Here is a 24,772-nt window from a genome sequence, read left to right on the forward strand (position 1 = left end):
GTGTCGTGCAAGCAAGAGCGGGCCCAAAGCCACCAGGCAGCCCTGCCTCGGAGCCCAAGTGCAGGCAGCCACCTGGAAACGCAGTGGGGTGCTGCCTCCTTGGGTTTTACCGGTCCCTAAGAGTTTCTGCTCCAGTTGTTGCTGGAGAAAAGGCTTTGCTGTGCTTGTGCTCATGTTTTTGCAACCCTGTTAACCAGGCTAACCCAGAAAGCGTGACTAAGCTTTGTGCAGTGGTATCTGCACTGTGCAGGAAACCTTGTAGTTAATTCATCCAAATTCTGATTCTCATCTTTTACTGTGTTTACATTATTCCCAACTTTAATGCTCTCTGCATATATCACATGCAATTTTACCTCACTTTACCTTGAGTTTTACCTCAACTGTTACCTGTTTCTTTCACAAAACCTGACCACTTTTTTCCCAATAATGCTTAGAACTGTGATTGTCAGAGTGGCTACAAAGAAATTCAGGACCACAAAAAGACCATTAGGCTGTGTTAGCGGAAGCACTATGTGTGGCTTTTAGGCAAGATCAAAAGCAGCCCCCAAAACTGCAGCTTTTCAGCCAAGCATTTCATCAGATTTGCAGACACCTGCAAATCAGTTACACTAAGCCTGTCGGCTAACAAAGACAAAGCTTAGTAATACAATACAATGCAATTAGACCTGAATAATTCAGGCACTGAAGCAAATATTTTGAGACCTTGGCTGTTTACTTTCCTGAGTGAGAAATTACCCAGACTTGGAGTCATAAACCCACTGAGGAAAACAAACAAAAAACCTCAACAAATAAGTAAGCACCTGTGTGTTAGACTTTGCCATCTAAATTCTCTCACATTCCAGGAATGAGATTTTCCACTCTTTTCTTCCTATGACATGGGACTCAACAGGGAGAAGAAATCAGCAGGATTAATGGGCAGCATTAGTGTTGGCAGCTCTTTGTTTCTTGAACATTTGACTTTGTTACTTTGGGAAAGTCACTTTTCCCAAAAGGAACTACAAGCATCATCGATGTTGGTTCATAGTAATATAAATGAGTCCTAATTTCCTCAATGTCATCCAGAGGTCATACTGAGAATAAGGTCTTACCGTGGTCAGTTTGGACCAACTGGAGAAAACAATATTGAATGGGTTATTGGCTTTTCTTCACTTGATTAAGAACTCAAGTTGAGCTATTGTGATGCAGTTTGTTTTTCAGAAGGATGGACAGTGCGTCTATTTTTGTATGTTGCTCTGAACTACCTGAGGGCACAGTTCTTGGAGACGTGTACTTCCCTAGCCACTGATTTTTAAAACATAGTACTCCTATCTCCTCTCACATTAATACTGAGCAGAAACCTTTCTTTTTCAAGGATACTGATTTAATGACAGTGTGTGTGCTCTTTAACTTTTTTTTCGTTACCTGAGTCTCTAAATCATATGCAGAGTTTTATTTCATTCTATAAATTTACCATGCATTTGTTTCAGCCTGGTGGTTGTCCAGAAGTCTGCAGATCTGTCAGCAGTAGTGCCAGATCCTACTACAACTAACCCTAATGGATGAACTTGCAAACTCTTAATCCTGCTGTTTTTCTCACTGAAAGCAGGAAGATTACTTGAGCATAAGACATCTCAGGAAGGCTACAGGGACAAAGTGTTCATTCTAATCCCTAAGTATGAAGGTTTCATGACTGTTTTCAATTCTGAGGTGAACTTTGTTGTTGGTTTGCTTTTTTGTTTCTTATCTCAGCTTTGTGAAATTACAGTACTAGAAAGATGAAGGTAAGAGGAAAGCAAATAGTTTTTAATAGGAATCAGTACAAGTTGTAATCTGCTTTTGGTTTATTTTGGCATTGGGTGTACACCTTAGCAATTTGTAGGGTATTTCCTTTACTAGAATGAATATATGAGTCTCTTATTATCCCTAAAATAATAGGGCACAGAAAATACCAAATATGCTATTGATCTCATGTAGAAATTTGTAGTGCTGTTCATGTGTGGAGCTTGAAGGTCAGTGAAAGAAGGGCCTTTGTGCAAACGGCACCTACAGAAACCCACTGTTGCTCTGAGTCATGCTGGGGTGGGTGGAAGGAGGCCAGACATTCCCCTATCACACCTCTTCCCCAGACTGAAGAAGCAGCTTGCACCCGCAGAGCTGAGAGCAGTGGGCAGGAGGAGAGCCATCCTGTGGCAGCAGTGGGGCTGTTCCAACAAAAATTGTTTTGCCTATCGCATAGGCTGAATCACAGAATCATAGAACAGTCAGGGTTGGAAAGGACCTTAAGATCATCTAGTTCCAACCCCCCTGCCATGGAATTGTTTAGGTGCAACAACCCTTAAGGTCATTGCATCCACCTGTTAACCCAGCACTGCCAAGGCCACCACTTAAACCATGTCCCTAAGTGCCACAGCTACATGTCTTTTAAACCCCTCCAGGGATGGTGACTCCTCCACTTGGCTGGAAAGCCTGTTCCAGTGCTTGACATCCCTTGTGGTGAAAAAAATTTTTCTAACATCCAACCTAAAACTCCCTTTGCACAACCTGAGGCTGTTTCCTCTTGTCCTATGTACTTGGGAGAACAGACTGACTCCCATCTCGCTGTTGTCTCCTTCTAGAAATTTTGCTTCTCTAACTGTTCATAGAAGCACTGACAATAGGTCTTTGCTTATTCTTAGGCAGGACACTACACTGCTAACTTGATGGGAGTTTGCCCTAGGTAAGGCCTAAACAAGAATCTCAGCATTTGACTCAGAAATGACACCTCCTGTAGCCTGTGTATGTGCATATGTCTAATTCCTCTTTCTAAGCACATGGCTCTACAAGAGTGCAAACTCCCACACTACTTAACACGTATTTACAGAATTCCGTATTACAGAATTCCAGAGTTTCTCCCTTTTCTCTCTCTTTGTGGTGCATTAAGCAGTTACACATTTTTGGTCCACCTGAAATTTTTGAAACAACTACTTTTTTCCCATTTTAGTTCAGTCTCTTCAAACACATCGCCCTCTACTTCTCAAGCTTTTTCACAGTTAAGGCTGAACAACAGGCACCTAAGTTACAAAATCCCATGTATTTTTAACACCTCTATTCTGATGTTGTTTATGTCAGGGTGTCTTTGAGGGACCAGGTAATGCCAGGACTGACCTGCAGGAGCAGATGGCTTTTTCCAGTAACCAGAATGGAACTCTGCAAGAACTGATGCAGGGAAGGCTGAAAGTGAGATACTTACATTAATTTGAACACTGATTCTGGAAAGGATACAATCAGCACTTCCCTCACTCCTTCATGTAAGAAAATTGAGTATTTTTTGCTCTTTAGACTTTCTGAAATGTTTTTCTTGCCTATATTTGGTACTTTTATTGCCTTTTTGGTGAATAAAATATTGTTTCTTCTTGTTCCTTCTTCAGATGTACATTTTGCAGAAGTGCCTCATTTTTACAGGTAACAAACACTGTGTTAATGCCCTATCAGCCTCCCCTCTTCATTGCATCTGCTCTGTGGATCACTTGCTGTGGAGTTCTATATAGAAGTCAGTATTCAGTTTCCACCTTTCCCGGAGGAAAGGAAGGTTGCCCCTCACAAGCAGCAGACGTTTTAGTGTGCGTGACTGGTAATAAAACATCTCACGAATTTCAGCTGCAATTTCTGCCTCAGAGGCAATAAAGGTACCTTCAGGAAGGAAGCAGAAGTGAGTGTGGTATCTGGTTTGGGCGAGAAGAATGCCAGCAACCCGTACTGCTGCATCTGATGTCTGCCAGTTTATTAATAAAAATGAAACTTGGTAAGAATGCAATTTAGTAAGAATGAAACAAAGATCTTTTGATATTTGGTTGGATGGAAAATCTTATGACAGAGCTCAGAGCTGCCTTTCCGTGCAAGAACTCACAGCTGTCTCCCTCTTGAGAAGAAACCACCGAGTGAATGAGGATGTGAGATCTTGCAGAGTGTATGTGACTGCATTAATACGAGAAAGGCGATGAGTCTTCACAGAAGCAGGCGCTAAATCCTGCAGCCATGCAGCCCCTAACCTTCCCCATGCATCGTCCCTTTCCTCTTCTGAGCTGACTGGAGAGATGATAAGCCGGAGGGGGAAGGCAGGTGCAGGCTGCTCTCGCTCTCCGGCTCCTCTGTCTCTCTGTAACCGGCCTTGGCGCCTTGCGCCCTCCGCCGCGGCGGGCAGGGCTGCCCCGTCAATGGGGCAGCCCCATGGGGCATGGCGCTCCTCTACACCGCCTGTCTCCAGGCGTAGCCCCTGCTCCCTCCTCTCGCCGAGGTGAAGAGCGCGGTTTGTCGCTGTCGGGGCGGGGGGGGGGGGGGGGGGGGCTTGTTTGTTTGTTTCCTGCCCCATCGCATTTTTATGATCACGAAGAGGAAGCAGCATTCAGGTCAGCCGGAGAACTGCTCGTCCGGCAGCCCGCACACAAGGGCTCCTTTGACCGCCAGCAGCTCTGCTCGGCAGCGGCAGCGGCAGGCAGCCGGAGCAAGGAGCACTCCAGTCTTTGATGTCCCGGCGATGCCGGCGCCCCTCACCACCGCCCGCGGGCGGGCCGGGCGCTGAGCTCCACCGGCGGCCGCCCGACGCCCCGCCAGCCTAGCCTGCGCGCCGCCTTCCCCCGGGACCCGCGGGCTCTGTCCCGCCGGTTCGGGGCGCCCCGCGCCGCCTCCGCCCGGCGCCGGGCGGGGATGTGCGTGGCGGCCCCGGGGCCGGACCCCTCCGAGCGCCGGTCGGTAAGTAAGGGGACAGCGGCTGGTGGGAGCCGGGCGGGCGCCGCGGCGGGACGGATGGATGCACGGACGGGTGCATGGGTCACTGCCCCAGCCGTCCTGCGGTGATTTCTGGCCGCTCCTGAGTCTCTCCAGCGTGCGTGCTCCGGGTACCGGGAAGCCGGTTGTCGGGGCGGCGAGCCGTCGTGTCGGGCTCGGCCGTGGTCGCGCCTCCTTCGGCGACTCGCCGAGCCCGGCGTTCGCCTCGTGCCCTGCGCCGGCCCGGTGGGGCCAAAACCCCCGGCGCCCCCCTGGCGCGGCCCTGCCATTGCAGCCCGCGGGGGGCCCGGCCCGCGGCCCCTCCCCGCCCAGTGCGGCCCCGACCCACCGAGCCCGCGACGCCACCCAGCGGGGCAGAGCCCACCGCGGGGCCACTGTGGAGCGGCAGCGAGCCGCGCTGTGCCCGCCGTGAGGCTTTCCGCCTCGTCCCTCGCGCTGCGGGACAACGGTCGGAGGAGCCAGCCCGCGGCTGGGCCGCCTGGCCTGGCGCCCCGGGGCGCTCCTCAGCCGTCCCTGCGGCTGTGCCCCCTGAGTCCCTTGCCTGGGGGCAGCTCATTCTGCTAGCACATGCTACACAGGCTCCTAAAACAACCCCAAAAGTATTCTCGGGACGTGCTGGGTTTTCTGTGTAGACTACACTGAGAGCTAAGGAAGCTGCAACTAAATTTTTAACAGATAAATCCCAAAAAGAAAAGCTAATGAGTTAACTCTATGTAATATGGAGACTAGAAAGTCAAAGGAATTTCAGCTGTCTGTTGTACCTAAGCTTGGTAGGGAGAGTAGAGAGCATCACCAAAGCGCTAAGAGAAATGGAAGGAATATATACCAAGCTGTATATCCCTTAGCATTATTATACGTATTCTTATACATATTATTCTTATAAATATTATTCTTAAACTTTTGCTATGCTTGCAATTAGAGGCTTATACCTGGTGTTCATTAATGCCAATGCGGTGGGTTCTTTAAATAACTGGAAGTAAAAATTAGTCAGTGGGATGTCTTTAAACATGAGGAACACTCCTGGGGGAACAGAAAGATTAGCTCACTTGGAAAAACTTAGCTGATTGTAAGGAACGTATTTGCACATGAAAGGTATAATGTTTCTGGCTGCTCTGAACTGTGGTTTTAGCACTCTGAAGACACCAACAGAATCAGAAGTATAATTTCTTAAATTAGGGTCCAAGTATTCAGGAGGTTCTGGGCCCTGGTCAGTGTTTAGTCCATATAACTAACATCTTCTTCTGCTTAATAAGACTGAAAGTAAGAAGGGTGTACTGATTGATTTGCTTTATTATTATATGTGAATTCATAGCTCAGTTAATAGAAGACAATTTTTTTTCACATTGCTTTCTTTTACATGGTTGTGTGAGATTTCAGTCCAGTGTCTTAAAAACCACTTGCTCATTTGACCAAAACTCTATTATTCTGAGAGAGACAAAAAGCAGCTCAGGAGGCACATGAAAGCAGCTACAACAGTCCCTGTGGGATTAGAAAGAGGCTGGGCAGACCTTGTGGGATTACAGCCTCCTGCTCTGTACAAGACCTGTGATTCTGGCACTGCCAGTCACTTCCTGCACTGTGATGTCCAGGGAATTGTGACAAAAGGGACACGAGACACACTGAAATAAAATGTTCTCTTACTCATTTAGAGAAACAGCATTAGTGTGATGGTAGTGTCCAAGCATCCACTGAGACAGCTGTTGTGTAAATACATGGAACATAGAATCTCTGTTTACTCAGGTCCATAATATCAAGTTACTTGACATGTTTATTTTATTACAAAACATACATGCCGTAGCAGCATATTTTTGCAGTGGAGGAACTGGCATTCTAGGTGAGGAGGACATCAAAGAGGAGTTACCGGAAAGTAGGGAACACAAAATGGGCAGAAACAAGGTCCAGAGGAAAATCAAGAGACTGAAATCTGAAAGATTCTAGCACCTTGAGGAAACGAAGATGAATACAAACAAACAGGACAGTTAAAACTGGTTTAAAATAATCAAATTCAAGTCTTAGACTTGAATGGATGCAGAAAGCTGAGCAGGGTTCCCTTACTGCTGTTACGGTTATTTACCGAGTGGGGAAGGAAGGGTGTCATGAGTGCAAGAGGACATGAATGCCCTGACCTGCAGTGCTAGTTGACCTTCTTGTGGGGTGTCTGGTGAATGCAGGTGTTGCCATTATTTATCCCAGTGGACTTCTATTCTTCCCCATCGAATGGAAAGGGTATGTACTCTTATCTGTGGATGTAAAGATGCACAGAAAATGCCATGAATAGAAACTGCTGAGTTTTCATTGTGAGATACTGAAAAATAGGTAGCTGTATGTATTAGGGATTTGAATCTCTGTCAGCAGAGGAAGGTCTGACCCTAAATGAGTGGTAGCAGCTGAAGAGAGAGCACAGAACTGTAGGACAGCAGTATTGCAAACAGTGGCTAAGTTACTTCTAAAAAGTGTTAGAAATACAATCCCAAAATCTGTTGCATACACATTCCAGGAGTGAGCATGAGTCCATTCACACTCCTGCCAGTTCTGCATGTATGTGTTGTAGCTACTCCTAATTTACAGTGTTCTAAGCTCAAAAGAGAGGCTTGGTCATGCTTCTTTAAAAATTACTGTGAAGACTCTGTCTTCTGTGTGAATTCGACAAGCTCCCTGCAGAGCCTCTCTTTTTTTCTTTTTCCTCACTGTTTTTACAGACAGCTGCAGAGCTGTAGTCAAGAATTGCTTGCATAATGTTTTAAGGAATGACAACTAAGCACAATGGCATATTTTGACCTTTGGCATTAGATAAGTAATTGGCAGATTAAGTTAATTTTTATTCAAGCAGGGAGACTTGCTTTTTACTTGCTTGTGAACTCCTGTACCATCATACACGACCGAACCACACGGGTAAGTTTTAAAAATAGATTTTGGGTTGTTTGCCTTCCTTTTCTATTTGGTGGCCTCTTCATGCAAAGGAAGACCACTCTTCTGTTTTCTTTAAGAGACAAGCAGCACGTGGCATGTACTTGTTGTGCATGTGTGCATGCACGTGAGAGGAGGACAGAATTTTTAATTTAATGACTGACATTCTAGTAGTGTTACACATAATTTGAAAACTCACCTAGGAAACATCTTTGTTATTGTGCAGTTGAGGAGTCAGTTTCAAGACCTACAACTCTGTGTAAGTTCTCCAGTGACATTTCCCTGTTCCTTTTCAGACACTGGGTTATGGGCAAGTCAGAAAGCCAGATGGATATAACTGAAATGAATACTCCAAAACCAAAGAAGAAACTGCGATGGAGTGGCCTGGAAATAGGGCTAGCAGTTGTAGTGATTCTGCTAGCTATTGTAGCGATCACAATGATAGTTCTGTATGCAACATATGATGGTGAGTACACATAAACTCTTTCTGAATGTATAAATACATAAAAATATAAAAGTATCTTAAGAAATTACAAAAAAATCCAGTTGTTAGTATATAGCAAGAAAACCCCTTAAGTTGCACTATTTTAAAATGTATTAGAAAAGACTGTGTTGTGTGGGGTATATATAGCTGCAGTACATAAACCATTCAGAAAATAAAATAACAAGGTCAGCTCAGTATTTTTTGCTTGATTAATAGGAAAATGTCTTACGCAGTGTATAAAATTAGATGATTAATAGCTGTTACATCATAACCATGTTTCATATGTATGTCATTAGAGAGCATGACACAAGTACCTCAAATGTAAAGCTGCATCCACACTTACTATAGCTGGACACTGACACAAAACTGCTTCTTTCCAACAGGAACCCTTTAAAGTCATTGGTTCACATAAAGTTCTGGTAAACACAAAAAATCTGCTTGTTCTGACTCAGCAATTGTGTTTGTAATTAACACTTCAGTAAGCAAAAAGCTCTACAAAATACAACACTGCTGAAGAAAATCAAACTGCAGTGTGTCCTCCATATTCCTGTATATGTATGAAAATCCCATTTTTTCCTTCAACAGGCTACTGGAGGAAGGACACTCAATGAGTGTAACCATACTAAGAAGTTTAGTGATTCAACAGCCATACCAAAATATTAAAAAGTAATTCCATTCAGGGGTAAATATATTTCCCTGACAATTTCCATTTGGGGTCAAACAAGAATGTTTCCTTAGATTGGAAATGAAATGCTTTGTTTCAATTTAAAGCACTTAATAATTTTGCTGAAACTTTTTATTACAGTTTAGTTCAATTATGAAATGGAAGATACCATTCTGAAATGAAAAATAAAAAGGTTTTACTTCTAAAGTCTCAAAAGGAAATATTTTCATTTCCTGAACCTTGTATTTTGTTTAAAAGACTTCAGAGTGAATGTCTCAGAATTTTCATATATTTTGTCTGGAATCTTCTTGTCATTGTAAGGTATTGCTAAATTCAGACTGACTTTGCAGCTGTCTTTCAGTCCCTAAATTTCTTCTTTGTTATAAAAATAGCATTTTGCCCACCTCTACTTGATTGATAGAACATTTTCCTATGATTACTACAAAAATTCCGCATTATGAGTGACTAGCACTGAATGACCCTAAAGGGACAAAGATGAAGGTATTTTTAGAGCCTGATCCTATATATATTCACTTGCTAAGTGTAAGGTGTCCATTCATCTTTATCTTACTGTACCCTGCAATTAAATGCAATCCCAAAGTGACTGTCAATGAATACAGTATTTACAGACTATGTTGACATTAAGTAAAACATTAAGAATATGATTGTATTCTTTTTAGATGGAGTTTGCAAGACATCAGACTGTATAAAGTCAGGTAAGAATGAAAATGTTTGTGTGCTTGCAAGCAAAAGCATATGTAATCTAAGTACAGTTCTGAGGAATCCAAGGTACACAACACCTCATGGGAGGCTTCCAAAGGGCTTTGATTAGTAGGCCCAATTTATATTTGCAGACTCACCAGAAGCAGCATAGAAGGGTCATTTTACTGGTTCACTTCCTTCTGTGGGACTACTCATTTTACACCTCATTTCAGAGTAGCCAAAGTAGGTAGGGTGGTTGCCGCACAACCCAGTCCTGCTGGAGTCACCCACAGGTGAAGTCACAAGGCTCAGTAACTTCATGTTGTTGTAGCACAATTTGAGTATCTGTATCACTGTCTTTTAGGTACCCTTCCAAGGTGCTTTCCTGACAGCATGAAAGCTCACGCTGTGGTTTGAAAAAATATCAAATTAGTTATTGACTTGATTTCTTTTAATCTCTGAAGATGCTAATTTTCAGCTAACTAGAGATAGCAAGTTCAGCTTGACTTTGTAACAACAAAAAGCAGTAGAAAAAAGGTCAAGCAGTAGAAGGTTTGGAGAAAGGAGGTATAAAGTAAGATAATAATCTTACTGTGATTAATCTACAGGTTTAACATTACTTCAAAGCAGGATTTTGTAACAGTTCGAACTTTAATTTCGCAGCTCCATGCGCACAATGCAGGATAACATACAGGAAAAGTTAAACAGATAGATGCAGACAGAAAGCCAGAAGTACTAACTCTGGAAAATTTATTGTGGTCTTTCAAAAAATGTAATTAGGAATAGACATTGAGAGAAATGGTAGTGCTTTACACCAGAGCTGACCAGTACTATGCCAGTTTTTTGCCATGAATTTCAAAATTTTGCCATAGGTACAAACCACTGAAAAAGAATAAAGTGAAGACACTGACAGAATTTATAGGAAATTTAATAGAACAGCTTTAAATAAATGACCAGAAGAAAAAAATGTAATGAAAAGTCAAATGGTTATACACAGGGTAAAACATCAGTAACTGTGTGATAAATGTTATCAGAGTTTGTGGAATCTACTGCAGTGCAGCATGTGAAGGTACCATGTAATTTGTACATGTGAATGTTTCCTGAATAAGCTGAAATACTCTCAGCTAATTTTCCTGAGCTCAGACAGCACAGATTGTGAAGAACATGAAATTTTGATCTCTCTCACATCAGTTTCACCTAGGTAAGCATATTGTGTTTCTCTCATATCCTCTCCCAGTCACTGGTTGTTATGTCAGCTTCTATTACTGTATTAGTAAGCTACTACAGCAACAATCAGGAGTAGTACAATAAAATTAATCAATAAAAGTAATTAAGATAAAGCTCTACATTCTTCAGTGACAGGAAATGGAATAAACAAGTGAGAAGAGAAATAAACCCAGACACTAGTTCATCAAAGCAATACTGAGGACTAATGGAAAGTGCATCATGTGTTTCCTGTATTTGTATATGTATTAGTTAATCTGTATTAGAATGAAAATAACAAAATATTCATCAGTCTCACACTTATAATTTCCAGAGCAAAAATGTCTCAGTGCATACAGCCATGAACTTACCATAAATCTTCTTTGGGCATAAATATCAATTTATAATTTAACTTACAGCATGTTTAGGATTCTGCCCAGCATAATTAGTCCCACTGACTTGGCAGAAACACTTAATGTGTCATTGTTTCTGGGCTTGGCGGGTAACAAAACAGTATTTTATTGATTTTAGTATATCCATGGTATCAGCCAAATAATGAATGGTTATCTTGGGGCTCAGACAAGCAAATTACACTCTTGAGGAGAATATCCTTCAGGAGAACACTTTATACATGTATTTTGAATGAAGCCCTAAGTGAAAGACTACAGTTCCCATGTCTCTGTTCTTTCTGTTATGTTTGCAGTATTTATACATCAAGTTTGGTAAAAGTTGGTTAGCTAATATTGGCTAGCCTGGACCTTAAAGCAGAAAAGTAATGACAGACAATTATTTTTGTGCAACAGTGGTAGGCAAGGAAGATTAAACAGATGCTGACTACAGATAGAGCAACCTAATTCCACACTTAAAGCAAGGCTTGGTATTACATAGGCTGTTAATAATTTCTCAGATTTATACAAGGTGTTGAGTTCTTCTGTGTTTTGTTTTGGTTTTTGGTTGGGCTTTGTGTTTTCTGCAAAAGTGACAAGACAGTAAATAAGCCAATTTTCTTGGTGTCAGAAGATTTCTCTATCCTACCATCACTTTTGGCAGAGCTGACACTCTGCTCTCAATGAGCCAGCTTTGATGCCCAGTCCTGGCTATTGAAGTCTTTTGTTGCCAGACTAACACATGCCAGGATAGTCCAAGGGATAGTGTCACCCTTCAGATGCTGCTCCAGCCTAGCAGAGAGATTTGTAAAGATACCCACCCTTAAAACAGAAGATGTTAGTAAGAAACAGCAAATAGACGGAACTAAGACAGGAATAAAGCGCACCACTCCAAACATTCCCCTTCTAGGACAAACTAGGGGAACAGACAAATAGAGACTTTGCAGCTTTGGTTCCTTCAAATGTAAGTTAGCCTTTCCCTGACTTCAGAAGGAAAAGAATAAGGTGCCGGGCACTACCTATTTATGCAGTGTTTTTTATACTACTTAGGCAGTCTAAAATTGAAAATGCGTGTGTTCATAGATTTTTCCATCTTCCAAGCCCTGGAACATTGTAAAACCATCAGATGCTGGCCTAAAATATAACACTGTTAAGCCAGTGGAAGATCACAAGAAAAATTGGGGGATGGGGGGCAAGTCAGCACAAATACTATAAACTGTCTATCCACCTCTCATTTTCACCAGCATGAGAGACATGGAAAATACTGAAAGTACTGGAGAAATAACTATAAATACTTGACTCACCCATGTGGGAGTAATGAACACTTCAAATCACAAGTCTCACCATTTACTAAAAATAATGTCTGAAAAATAGGAAGGATATTCAGTATCCTGGGAAATTCAGAGGTATCACTAGCTCTTGCTTGACTCCTAGCACCTCTCCTTTCTGTGAGAGACTTTGTGCTAGCGTACTAGTAGTGAAGGCAGTCTAGGTGGAAGAGGAATACCATAGAGAAAAAGCACAGAAAGTTTCTGAACAGCAGCTGGGAAACTGTCATCAAGGAATCAGATTTCACTAGAAAATCCCATGTTGCAATAAGTTTTTGAAAAGCCACTTCAAGAGGGTCAGCAGGGATAGCAAGAGGCAGTATCAATTTGGAGCGGGTCTAAAATATCACTGTAGATTCAGAAAAGCATTAATAGGAAGACTTTCCTGACAAGAACTTAACTGGTACAACAAAGTAATTATTTTATTGAAATAGACTGGATTAGCTGAGCCTACATCATTCTTAATTAAATCCCATGGCAGTGGATACTTAATCTCTGATATATCTTACGCTTTTCACCACATTTCAATACAAAGAAGTGTAAGTTAGTAAATGAAACATCTTACATTTTATATAAAACTGAGCAACCCGTCACAGGGAATAAGAACATTAGGCAGTTTACCCATCAGTAAACACAGGCAACAGACAAGTATGTAAATTGTGGGCAGTGAAGGAGTAATAATTCATTGTTTACTGACTAGTACTTTGTTTGGTCTAGAACACTCAAGTAGGCTTGAGCCTATTCTAAATTAAAGGAAATATATTTATTACTTCCCTCTTCAGAGAAAACAAGTGTATTCATTTATTTTCTCTAAAAATCCTTTATGCCTTGATTTGTCTCATATTACAGCAGCCCGAATCCTTGAGAACATGGACACAACTGCAGAGCCTTGCAGTGATTTTTACCAATATGCCTGTGGAGGATGGCTTAAGAGGAACGTCATTCCAGAAACCAGCTCCCGTTATAGTAACTTTGACATTTTAAGAGACGAACTAGAAGTTGTTTTAAAAGGTCAGTGGAGTGTATGTTTGTGGCCTATATAAAGTTTCTTCTTTGGCTTACACTTTATCCTAATAACATGTGGTTGTCTAGCAAAGCTTAAAATACTACCAAATATTTCATCTTCTTTGTGTTTGGTTCAGGACAAATCTACCACAAACTGTTTGCTTCGGGAATGCTGTGGAAGTTACACAGTTGTGTCTGACACCAGAGCAGGGCTGACCAGACCTGACCTTTCTGGTATCTGCTCTGTGTGCTCATCTGAAAATTGTAACAACTGAAATCCCTATCATTAACCCTCATGCACTAACAATAGCAGCCAAGATAGGTGGAGAAGAAAGAAGTCTGCCTGTGTCCAAGTTAGATGAAATGCTGGAGCTGCTCTTAGCAGCCTTGTGTCCTGCATATCTATATTCCATCACCTAAATCCTAAAGAGCAGGCAAGTAGTTTTCTACCTTGTCACATCATAAACTTACAAATATTCCTTTTCCACAAAATGTCAAATGTTTCCACAAAATAGTGTCAAATTGTCTGCACTGCCCCTTTTCAGACTAAAATAACAGAGTCAAAGATGTCAGTTTATACTCATGAAACTTTCTCCAAACCATTCTCTCCAGACTGGATATCCTTTTCTACTTTGCCTATCTTTTGGTTTTCCCAGGTTTGTAGTTTATGGATGCCACAGTGTTCCTCAGGCTTCAGCTTCTGTGGAGCAAAGCAGTTATAAAGTCATAACTGAAGTAATTGTAAAGTAGTGGCAAATGTGGGCTGCCCCACCAGAAAAGGCGAGCCAGGACCTGACCATGACCCAAGGCAGGCAGAGATAGAGGCTTCACAGACAAGGGGCTCAAGTGAGCACCCAGATGAGGCTTCCTATGGCTCTTCCCTACAGTTTTGTTGTTTTAACAGAAGTATGATCCACAGTCACACAACAACACCATACCAAAGCAGACCTTGAACACTAAACTCCTGGCTGCAGTGAACAGAGCAGATGAGAATTACAGGAAAAGATGGTTACAGCCTGGTCAGGGCAGTTAGAGCCTGCTGGTACACTTAGGGCCCTGACATCAGTTCTCTTCATACAATAGCTTTGTCACCTAAAAACTGTCCCTGAAAAGTCAGAACATTTTTATTTTGTAGGGGTGATCCACAGGGTATCTACTTGACACCTTTATGCACAACATTTTAACACAGACTGATATAATCACCAGAGATTTTTTCCTTCAGCTTTCCTGGAATTTGAGATTAACATGGAGTACTTATCACTCATCCTCTGGTCCTCAGGATGGTATGCATTGTGGTTCCGTCAGAATCTTTCCAGTAAAGATCTGATATTAAGTTGTATTTGCTGTCTTTCAGATGTCCTTGACACACCAAGTGCCAATGATATAACAGCAGTGCAGAAGGCAAAAACTCTGTACAGGTCATGCATAAATGAAAGTAAGTGTCTCCTGAATTTACTGCATATAGAATATATAAATACCATCCAAAGAATTCCATCTTCACAGTCAGCTATGCCTATAGTCTCCTAGTTTCTGTGCATTATTTTTTAGAAATTCTTCCTGAAAACTAAAATGTATCCATTCTATAGGGTCAAGTAAGAATGTCAATAGTAAAATTATTATTGTATCTCCTGGTTTACTATCTTCTATATTTTAAGTGAGATTACATTACTTTTCAGTTACCAGTTTGCTGCAGATATTTAAACTAATCCTTTCAGAAAATGTGAGTTAGCTTCTTTTGTACAAACTATCAGGGAAGAGGTGCAAAATAACTGTCATACCAGGCTTCTAGAAAGACAGGGAGCTCAATTTAGTTCAAGAATTTGAGTGAGATGCTGCCACTGGAACAAGGAGCAGAGAACAGTTAGGATTTGCATGTGCTGTTTGACTGAAATGTTTTTTAAATTAAATGTTAAAGCTCAGTCATACATCAGAGCATACTCCTATTGTGGTGATTGGGAAGGCATTTCTCAGCTTCATTTTCTGAACTCAGTATAACAGTGTAACATTTGTGTGTTCTAAAATGTCACAGTAACTCTTTATTTTCTCCAAAAGCTACCATCGATAGCAGAGGTGGAACACCTTTAATAAGTTTATTGCCAGATGTGTATGACTGGCCTGTAGCAACAATCAACTGGGAATCTTCCTATGGTAAGATGATGTGTGTTTTATTTCCTTTTTGGCTAAAATGTCTAATTGATTGTACTTGTCATTGCTTATCAAAAATAGAGACTGAATGTACCTTTTATTTCCTTAGGTACTACTTGGACATCTGAGACAGCTATTGCACAGCTGAACTCCAGATATGGAAAAAAGGTCCTTATTAATTTTTTTGTTGGCACAGATGATAAAAATTCCACAGCACATATCATTCATGTAAGTCTCCCTGGGTGGCATTGCCTTCTTGCTCATAAAAGTGCAGCAAAATAACTAGAAGTATAGACATAGATGTTAATCAGGAGAAGCATTAGTGAGTTGAATTTTACCAGAGTAAGTTGTAAATAATTCTGAATCTATGTAGTTTTCAATTATCAGTTTCATGGTGCACTGACCATTCTCAGAGTAAATATCTCTATTCAGTACACTCATACACTTATTCTCAGTGAGATGAGAATAACAGAGACATAGATATACAGGCACAATTTATGTGTACACTGGACAGAAGAGAGACATGATCTACTTACATATACATGCAAGCAAATAAATAAACATGATTTCCTTACTATGTACTTCAGGCAGAAAGCTCTGTCATTGAAAACCCAGGCTATGGTCCCAATGGCAGAAAGCCCACACTGGGGGCTGTGTTTTCAAAAGGTATTAAGATACCAAAGTACTAACTGAACCTGCAGTCAGGTGGCACAGATAAGAAAGTGGCTGTGGGCATTTGCATAAGGAGTATGCCTGTAAATGCATGATGATCCCTGGAAATGGAAAATCCAGAGGAAGACAACAGCTAAAACAGCAAAGGTCTAATCTTTCTTATCAGTGGGGTAGATAGGTCTTTGACTACTTTGCATGTACAAATTTCAAAGATAATGGTACCTGCCTTCCTTGCCTGTGTACTGTTTTGTCTTCTTTACATACCCTGCTTCACACTGGTTATGTGTAGGATACATTGTTCAGCAACAGAAAAAAAAAGAGACTAAAAAGAAAGACAAAAAGTATAAGGAGAGTGAAAAGAATTAAAGGTGGGCAACACGATGGGAAAAGCACCATCAACCTGTAATTGACAAAAGGACAGCACAATGCTACACCATTTTGTTCTTAAGCACTTTTTCATTTTCATTTCAATTTACAGATCGATCAGCCTGGGCTTGGCCTGCCTTCTCGGGACTACTATGAATGCACTGGTGCATACAGAGAGGTAAGATGAAGCTGATAGATCACTGACTACATTTCAGAAGTTTTAGGCTGTATTTTTAAGGCAGACATATTCTCGAGAGTGGGGATAAACAAAAAGCAGGAACAGTCCTTCCCCAAAGAGACTCTAGTGCTACCCCTAGGAGACATACCTGGGAGAACTGGAATTGGAAGGTAATAATGACAAGCATTTAAACAAGATTGAGCTGCAGCTGAAAGCAGCATGTATGACAGAGTGGAGAGAGAAATTCTAACATAGGTAAGTGTGCATAAAGGCAAGAGACCCAAAAGGTAAATGAAAAGGATAGAGAGAAATGGGATTAAGGATAAGTAGAAATAAGCTAGCTAATAATGGGAGTGTAACAAATGTCCTGAAGTTGAGGTGTTATTATGATATAAATGTTAGAGACAATAATATACCATAAATATTAGTGACCTAGTTTAATTTTCCTAGCAGCATTAGAAGCCAAGGGGTTTTTGCTTAGGCTCCAGTTGCTGGTATGTAGTAGTTGGCTCTGCACTGGATGAGAAGACTGGACAATCCTCCAGAGAATCACTTCATGGCAGACATCTCAACCTGTCTCCCTTCCTGTTTCGCCCTACCTTCTCTTCCAATCCTCTTGTAATCACTGAATATATATATGGACAAAAAGTAGTAGCTTTTCCATGCAATTCCTGTAAGATTATGCAAGTCAGAACAGGAACAGCTCCTTGACCTCTTTTAGAACCTTTTGGAAGAAAATAAACATGAATCAATTTAGCTTCTGCCAGGCTTCATAGCTCGATCAAAAGGTACCCTGTGTTAAGATATGAGTGCTTACAGATCACTCTTGTCACTACAAAAAGCAACTGTGTATCCCCCATTTCTAATCCTGGATGTGCTGAAGAGCTGACGTATATGTATTTGCTGAAGTCACGTAGTTGAAGCTGCCACCACAATAACATTTAATTAGTCAGTTTTCTTCTATGTAATTAAATGAAGAAGTGATGAGAATATGCAAAACATTTTGGGTTTGTAGGTATTTTGTTGACATGCTAATAGTTAATACTCTAATACTGATTACATTTAATTACAGATCATATGCTAGTAAAGAGAAGGAAGTATTTCACAAAAGACCAACCAAATTTATCACTAAAGGGCAGATTCATAATATTATTAAAAGCATGCATACTTCACACAAAAGACATTCCTCCTCTCAGTCCTTGCACTCTGACAGCACCCTTTTCTTGGCTCTATTTCCTGCTGTCTCACTCTGCTCTTTGAGCTGTACGTAGAAAACAAGATACCTGCCTCCTGCACTTTAAACTCTGGTTTTGTCAGGACTTCCCACCACAAAGCTACAAGGCAATCTGTGAATAAGATATTTTAAAAATCTTTTCCTAAGATTTCTTTTTCTCCTCCTCTCATACAGGAGTTATGCTGATGTATAAGTTCCCATTAACATATCTGAGAGTATTTGCACAGTCCATCTAAAAAAAAAAAAAAAACAAAAACAAGCTGACTTGTTTTTCTGTTACCTGACCATACAATGTTCTGCACTTCAGGCCAAAAATAAAGTCCAGTGATTGGTACCTAAAGATCTCTGTTGACTTACTAGTTTGGAGTAATGTCTGTATTGCATTTTTATGAATTGTATTTGGATATTTTAAAATTGTATTAACAAGCTTGGAATGCACTCTCTTTTGTGACTTGTAGTTGTCAGTGGTTTCATGGGCTTTTCTCTTTTTGGTAAAATAATCTTGATTAGAAATAGCAAGGGTTCAGTCCTTCAGGGTGCTGTGAGCCTCATGGCTTTTTGAAGTCTGCTGTCAGTACTTTTCATGACCTGCTTAGAGTTTCCCAGCACACAACCTGTTGTAGCATGGCACTTCAGTCAGGTAGGGGAGGCTGATAGTAGTTGGATGGCAAGGAAGGTCCTTATCAGAATGGCTTTACAAACATAGCATGCATTATAGGGGTGCATCCTACTGCTTTAGAAGCTGAACATACCAAAATATTTCTATTAATAAAGTTGATGACATGCACACCTTACTAATCCTAGGTTTTAACACTTTTAATAAATTATGCTATTTAGGATAAAATAGATTTATAGTTATATAGCTAATCTAATATGTATTTTTATTTACGTTTAAAAAGCATGTTGAAAACAGTATTTGACATAAAAATGAGTGTGGCTTATCAAAGATGTATTAGAACGATATTAAATTCCATTACATGTAATGAGATCTGTAGATATTTGACAGCATAGCATTTAAGAGAATGTGCTTCCATATTTACATTCTTATCCTTGGTGAATTCTTTTATGTTAAATATAAGGTATACTATATTGTCTCTGGTGTTATCTAGCTATACCAAATTTAGATACAGCAACAGGATTTCTAAGTGTTCCAAGAAGCAACAGAGGAGGTACACTACTTCTGATTGTAATTTTCCCACAACACTAATTCAACACAGTCCATCAGAATTTCTCTCAGTTTTATGTTTCTGGGAACACTGCTCTTTGGAAGTGGTATTTTTGGAAGTTGTAATTAAAGAGAGCTGGAAAAAACATGGGTGATGGTTTAAATATGGACATACAAATGTCTCATTTTAAGTAATAAAAACACAGTGCAGTAGTTGAGAGTGTTTAGCTTTGAACAGTGCTACAAATTGTACATCGATTTCCATAAGGGAATTTTTGAAGTTCATTTCTATTTGTGATCTAACATTTTTTTCAGAATGAATTACTATTAAACTGTTTGAGAAAGGGATGAAGAATTGTAGTTCATAAAAATGGAGATGAAATCTTAAAGATAACCAAGGTGTGCTATACTTTGAAATGGTTTGTCTTCAAAAGGCTTGTATTTTTTCCTGCAGGCATGTTCCGCCTATGTTGATTTCATGATTTCTGTAACTAAACTAGTCCTACAAGAAAGAAATATTTCTTTCAATGAGACTGATATTTCTGAACAAATGAAAAGAGTTATGGACCTGGAGAAAGAGATTGCCAATGTAAGAAAAACATTTTTAAAGTTTCCTTTAAATAACTTACTTTTTTCTTCATACCGAAGAAAGCTCACTGTAAACTGAGTTGTTCAGTTACTTGCTAATGTTATTTTATGGGACCAAAAATGTATGGGGCCTGGAGCACCTAAGAGGAACACATAACAAGACCGACATGCCTTCTATGAGCAAGGGAAAATATTTGAGTTAGCTGTTTTCCAAATAGCCAAATGTTTTACCCTAATCTGTTCACAGAAGCCCTCCAAGAAAAGAAAGAGCAAGAAAGAGACAGACTTGGCTTCTGTTTAGTCTGTTTTAGAAAGTGAGGTTTGGGAGATGCTTTCAGGCCTCTCCTCCCTTTGTCCTGTTTTCCCCGTGGGCTGTTTGGTTATGAAAGCAGAAGATTCCTAACCCTTGGCCTGCCATGCAACACAAAGTAATGTTTGTCCTGCACAATCTGCTCCACAATGCTGATTGTTCCAAGTGCATTTTTAATCAAACACTGTTCTCCATGAAAGTATGGCTTGGAGAAATAGCTGGAATTTGAACTTGCGTGGAGAAAAACAAATGGGAATTCAAGCATTCATGAGCAAAAATGTGGCGTATAATTTTTGTTTCAGAAGGAGCTGAAGCTGAGGATGACGGCAAAACATGCTAAATGCAAATTTTCTATCTTTAGCTATTTTTGAAGTTACACTTAGAGTAAGGGCATGAGTTTGGTGGAGGAAGATCTTCCTCCCCCATTTGTATAAGGTAAAACCACCTGATTTTGGTTTTCTTCACATTTCCTGAGAAACACACCTCTGGGCTTAGATCAGAGATGGAATATTATTACAAGAAAATGAGTTAACTGGAGAAAAATTTAAAAGGGTATGCAAAAGGAAACCACAACTGAAAGGTCTCCACAGCAGTTGCTGCCAATAGGGAGGACAGTCGGTAGTGGGTAAGCTGCTATTTTCTCAGGTTTTAACCTCTCATTGAAAACTGAGCACCAGCCTGAATGTCACTGGAAGAGAGTTGGCACTGTGCTCTTGGGTATTTAAGAAAGCACAGAAAACTACTGATTGCACAATAGATTAGGAAAGAGGAAGCATAAGAAAAACTTTTAGAAAAGGATGGAGACAGATAAAATCAGACTTGGCATGACTGACCTTTCAAAACAGTTTAAATGGGTAAAGTCTACTATTCTCACTCCTGAGTCATTTAAGAATACTGGAGGCAGTAGTCATGGAGGTTCTCCCACGAATTACTCTCCTGGATCATAGTATCACTCTTCTCCTGTAGGTGTTACTGTACCTGCATTTTCTCTCTTTGCCATGAAAACAGTGGAGGTTAAGAGGGGGACAGACTATGAGGGGTGCAAGTGCTAATGCTGTTACAAGGTACTTCTGCATGATCATAAAGGTACAAAAAAGGATAAAAGAATGCACTTCAGAAACCTGCAGAAGCATCCTAGCAAGGGACACACTTGTGCTTGAGGAAAAGAACCTAAAGATATCCAAGAGAGTATTCAGAGACCAAGGGAGTAGTTAACATTAGGTGCTGATTTTGTCTCCTCTCAGTTCGCTCTATCTCCACCTTAGTCCCAGAGACCTTCCTGTGACACTTGCTGTGTAGAGATGCCAGTGATTAACTTGCCTCATAAAGCCGCACCAGAGTCACAGGTCTCTGGCATCAGGCAGTTTTACTGTTTGTAAGAAATGGTTCTATTACAATCCTGCCATTAAGGTGTTAACATGTGCATGTTGTTAACACATTGGTGTAAAACCACATTGCCTAGACTAATAAAAAGCTCCTTTATGACTCCCTTTCTAGAAAGTGGTTCCAGAAAGAACATGTCAGAGAGCACCTGCATCCTGATGAGAACACTCACACTGCATTCCTACCACTGCACACTGGTCTCCCTATACTCAATAAATACATCTCTTTTGTTCCTTTCTCCCAATATTTTGCACTTCACATCATCTCATGAATATCATTCTTATGTGGAGTGTATCCACTGGGAACAGTGTCTGCCCAGTGCTCTGAGTGGTGGGGATCTTAAGTTCCAATGAATGTTCCTGCACAGCCTAAGCTGTTGATGTTCTAATGCAAAATAAATTCAAAAAGTAAAGCTCCATTGCACTGCCACAAATTCAGTTCATTTAATTTGTCCTTTTATACAATTTGTATCTGTAAAATGCTGTCCATATTTACATAGGTACTTTAAGTTACTTTTAAGGTACTTTTAAGGTACTTAAGGCATTTTAAGGTACTTTACAGTTAATGCAAATTTACAGTAATGGTTCAGGCAGAAATACTTGTTTTCTTTCTTTTTACTTCCACCTGCCAAATTCATGTGAATTGACTCAATGTACTCAGTCATCTTCTCATTATTATCTCTGACAGGCAACAACAAAGTCTGAAGACAGGAATGATCCACTTCTGCTGTACAATAAAATGACCTTGGCACAACTCCAAAACAATTTCTCCTTGGAAATCGATCATAAGGTGAGTGATCAATAATCTGTTCTTTAACCTCTAATTTCTGACTGATGAATTGAACAGTGAAGCCTGACAGTTTTTTCTTTTAAAGACACTTCTTTCTTAAGTTGAGACATATTTGAAATTAACAGGATCCCTGACATGTACACTGTCTTACCTAAACATCTGATGACATTAAACTGTATGTAAAAGACTGTGCTTCTGTTCCCATTGTTTCTCCTAACTTTAAGGCAGATATTTCCCTTTGCTTCAACATTAAAAAATGGAAAATGACAAAGGAGAAAAAAAAAATCATGAGTTTGATTTACCCTCAGGGATTCAGGATGATAGATCTTACAAAATTGGCACATACAGAACCCCTGCTGGAAACCAAAAGAGTATTCTTTGCAGAGTACAAATGAATTCTCTTCCTAAAATTACCACAGCAGCTCCAGAGGGCCTGGTATAAAAGTTAAGAGTGTAGTCACTGATTGATCTAAATATTTTGTATTGTGACTATTCAGGCCTTCTCTGTTTATCCAGAGCTGCACATTCAGAACAAGAAGTCGTTTTCCCAAAGCAAGCACAAAGGGGCCCAGGAAGTCACGGCTATGAATCAAGAAAATCTTCCCCATTCCTCCCACTGTAGCTCCTCCAGCTCCGCCTTTTCTCTTACCCTGAGACACACACTGTTTGTGCAGTATAACTTTTAATTCATGGTACCACAAAGTCCAGCTAAAGAACAGCCAAAGAACTGATAACACAGGTGTGTCTTCTCAGTGACATTACATCTTACTAGACATGTATATTTTTTATCATAAATGACTTTTGTGATAGGACAACGGGGAGTGCTTTACTGAAAGAGGTAGATTTGGATATTAGGAAGAAATCCTTCCCAGTGAGGGTGGTGAGGCACTGGCACAGGTTACCCAGAGAAGCTGTGGCTGCCCCATGCCTGGCAGTGTTCAAGGCCAGGTTGGATGGGGCTTTGAGCAACCTGGTCTACTGGAAGGTGTCCCTGCTCATGGCAGGAAGGCTGGAACTATATGGTCTTTAAGGTCCCTCCCAACCCAAACCATTCCATGGTTTTGTGTTTCTACTTCAGTCCCTTGCACAACTGGCAAATAGGTTAACTAATGTGTCACATGGAAGCACTGTCGTCTGACAGGCAGGAGTGCACTACTGAGTCTTTTGAGGTCAATAAGGTACTATGAAATACTATTATTCCTACCACAGTTTTATAATAACTGCTGTTTTAATTGACTTTATATTCTTCAAGTTTAAATTATGTGACAGTTCACTTCTGCCTAGCTTAATTTGTTTCATAATTTGCTTTCTCTCCAGGTCTCAGCTAAAGAGCTACCATTATAGTAATGTCAGAAACTAATTTCTCTTGTCACAGAATGGTATTGCCCTGTTTATTTTTAGCTCCTGGGGGTGCTGCAGATCAGCAATAATCATCTGCTCTAAATTTATCCAAAACCACTCAAAAGACACATGATGGAAGTTGGTAACATTGTTGTAATGGTCTAAGGATAGAACAGCAATTATCCCTAAGATTAGCTTGAAGTTTGCTGCTTCACTTTCAGACCTCAAGTGATTCTAGTCCTGAAAGCTTACCCACTTTCCTCAGCTACAGCAGTTTGTCTGATGAAAAATGTTGCCACCTTTAATAAAACTTTCCTCTTAAAAGATACAGACTGGGAAAAACAAGCATAATTCTGTATTCTCCAGTCCATCCTTTCACCCATCTGCTGTCTGAGCACATGGTATTGATAACCAAAGACTTCTGAAAGAGACATTATTTTTCTTATCAGCACACGAGTAAGAGTTTCTGGTAGAGAGTACCCACACAATCAAATAATGCTAGATGGGCACTACAGAATGAAAAAGAAATTAATTTTCATAGGTCATGAAAGTTATGTGAACCTCTTGCAAAGGTCAATACCAGGACAAAGAAAATGGGGGATTAGGACCATAGACCAGAAAACTGACAAGAACCCTAACCCTTTAGGATTTGTCTGTCAGAGCATACTGCAGGCTGACCCACTATTGAATCAGTTCCTTCTCCAGTATCTAGTATTGTGGCATGCAGAGGAACATTCATTACAGACAGTGTATTTAGTGTGTCTGATTTAAAGCCTATTAAAATAAATCCTTTTGTGGACTTCAGTATACTTTTGAACAAGTCCTTACCATATGCTTCAGAATGGATTGCCAAGTTTGCCATGAATCTTATTGTCCCACAGATACACAGATATACTGTACTGAGAATGGGGCTGTTAGTCATGCTTTGATTTAGAAGTTCTTAGCCAAATACAGAGAAAGGCAACTGAAAATTTTACTGAAAATACCATTTCTGCTTTTTCAGCCCATAAAGAAAGGATCATAATATTTTTAATTAATTAGGTTGAAATAAAAGCATTGTCTCAATCCTTTCTACTAAATAACACCCTGTTTTTAATAGCATTTTAGAGCACAGAGGGTATAAATTAGCTCAATTATTATTATGATGACTCCATTTTCAGGTAGTGAAGCTATTAGGAA

At 40.4% G+C, this 24,772-nt stretch overlaps 1 protein-coding gene across 3 annotated transcripts in view; it reads left to right on the forward strand.

Annotated features, from left to right (window-relative positions):
- The first annotated feature begins 3,912 nt into the window (after window positions 1-3,912).
- The window catches only part of MME (membrane metalloendopeptidase), a 45,675-nt gene continuing 24,815 nt past the window's right edge, over window positions 3,913-24,772 (forward strand). The window contains exons 1-10 of one of the 3 annotated variants that reach the window (XM_031042705.1): window positions 3,913-3,925; window positions 7,947-8,116; window positions 9,479-9,514; window positions 13,267-13,428; window positions 14,777-14,857; window positions 15,475-15,570; window positions 15,677-15,795; window positions 16,718-16,783; window positions 19,637-19,771; window positions 22,151-22,252. In XM_031042705.1, the coding sequence (XP_030898565.1) occupies window positions 7,957-8,116; window positions 9,479-9,514; window positions 13,267-13,428; window positions 14,777-14,857; window positions 15,475-15,570; window positions 15,677-15,795; window positions 16,718-16,783; window positions 19,637-19,771; window positions 22,151-22,252 (957 nt within the window). In that variant the 5' untranslated portion in view covers window positions 3,913-3,925; window positions 7,947-7,956. Of the gene's footprint in view, window positions 3,926-4,644; window positions 4,708-7,617; window positions 7,636-7,946; window positions 8,117-9,478; window positions 9,515-13,266; window positions 13,429-14,776; window positions 14,858-15,474; window positions 15,571-15,676; window positions 15,796-16,717; window positions 16,784-19,636; window positions 19,772-22,150; window positions 22,253-24,772 lie in introns of those variants that run through there. The other 2 variants (XM_034064002.1, XM_005141976.4) reach the window with 2 other exon arrangements.

Source organism: Melopsittacus undulatus, chromosome 6 (genome assembly GCF_012275295.1).
Source record: "Melopsittacus undulatus isolate bMelUnd1 chromosome 6, bMelUnd1.mat.Z, whole genome shotgun sequence".
Lineage (NCBI taxonomy): Eukaryota > Metazoa > Chordata > Aves > Psittaciformes > Psittaculidae > Melopsittacus > Melopsittacus undulatus.